Source organism: Acanthisitta chloris, unplaced genomic scaffold, assembly GCF_000695815.1.
Source record: "Acanthisitta chloris isolate BGI_N310 unplaced genomic scaffold, ASM69581v1 scaffold15740, whole genome shotgun sequence".
In the NCBI taxonomy this organism is placed as follows: domain Eukaryota; kingdom Metazoa; phylum Chordata; class Aves; order Passeriformes; family Acanthisittidae; genus Acanthisitta; species Acanthisitta chloris.
Window position 1 is genome coordinate 1 of NW_008653473.1, and position 1,551 is coordinate 1,551.

The window sequence follows — 1,551 nt, forward strand, 5'->3', positions numbered from 1 at the left end:
AGTTCCAAGGTAAGGGCGCTAGCGCTGGGGCTCGGCGCGGGGAGCTGGCAGGTGCTGGAGGCTTTGGGAGCCTTTCTGAGTGGGCTCTGGACAAACACGTCCGTGGAGTTTGGCAGGTGGTGACCGGCATCCTGACAAGTATCCTGATAGGTATCCTGAGTGTTCTGCGACGAAACTGTGCGTGGGGAGAGGTAAAAATTGTAACCAGTGTTGACTGAAATCCTTTGTGCTGGAATCTAGATTAAATTAGATATTGAGGGTGGTGAGACACTGGCACAGGTTGCCCAGAGAGATAGTAGAAGCCCCAACCCTGATAGTGTTCAAATCCTTGAGCAACCTGGTCTGGTGGGAGGTGTCCCTGCCCAGGGCAGGGGGTTGGGGCTAGATGATTTTTAAGGTCCATTCCAACACCTAAAATTCTGTGATTCTACGATATTGGAAAGAAATATTTTACTGTGAGGGCGGTGAGACACTGGCACAGGCTGCCCAGGGAGGCTGTGGCTGCCCCAGCCCTGGCAGTGTTCAAAGTAGGGCTGGATAAGGCCTTGGAGCAACCTGTTCTGCTGGGAGGTGTCCCTGCCCATGACTTCAAGGTCTATTCCAACCCCTTAACACTGTATGACTCTCTGAAAGTGAAAGCTAGAAACAGGCAGAGTACTCTGTGGCCTGGCATGGTCTGTGGTTTCAGACTTCTTTAGTTTTTGATAAATAATTTCACGTCAAGTTTTGGAGATTATTACCATTGCCCATTTCTTCAGAGAGGCACTTCCCCCTACCCTTTCAGAGACCTGCTGGCCCTTGGATGGGCCTGATGGCAGGGAGGGAAGACAGTGGTGCCAGTGTATCATCCTGCAGGAAGATTGGCAGGAAAAGCCACAATTAACTAAGTAAATGTTCAGCTTGATCCATGTCAGTTTGGGCATTAAGAAACAAATCATATTTGCCATGCCTAAGCTAGTGATGTATCCTGTCTCAGGGTTTCAGTGTGGTTTTTTGAGCTATGAGAACAAAACTTTGAGTATCTCAATCGTTACATATTGTAATGTACTTGTTTGCAGAATTTGACGATGCAGCTAATTTGCTTGCAGCAAATCCTGATGCCACCACCATAAGCATCGATGAGCCAGTGGAAATTCCCAAGAATCAGCACAGCCGCCTGCAGGAGCCAGGAAGGGAAGAGGATGATGAGCTGCTGGGGACTGATGACTCTGATAAAACAGAGGTAATGCCCTTACACCACATCAGCAGGTGTTAATGGCTGTAAATTGAAAGAGGGAACTTTAGACTAGATATTAGGAAAAAGTTTTTTTTCCCTGTGAGGATGGTGAGACACTGGCACAGGTTGCCCAGGGAGGTAGTAGAAGCCCCAACCCTGGCAGTGTTCAAAACCAGGCTGGATAAAACCTTGAGCAACCTGGTCTTGGTAGGAGGTGTCCCTGCCCAGGGCAGGGGGTTGGGACAAGGTGATATCTAAGGTCCCTTCCAACCCCTTAACATAATATGAAACTTTATACAAACAGTGCTGTCTAGAAGGCACCAGGGATTCCTGCT

At 48.7% G+C, this 1,551-nt stretch overlaps 1 protein-coding gene across 1 annotated transcript in view; it reads left to right on the forward strand.

The window, feature by feature from the left end:
* The first annotated feature begins 1,042 nt into the window (after nt 1–1,042).
* YIPF1 (Yip1 domain family, member 1) overlaps nt 1,043–1,551 on the forward strand; it is a 5,932-nt gene continuing 5,423 nt past the window's right edge. Inside the window, exon 1 of the mRNA XM_009081204.1 lies at nt 1,043–1,222. Within this exon, the coding sequence (XP_009079452.1) occupies nt 1,043–1,222 (180 nt within the window). The remainder of the gene's footprint in view (nt 1,223–1,551) is intronic.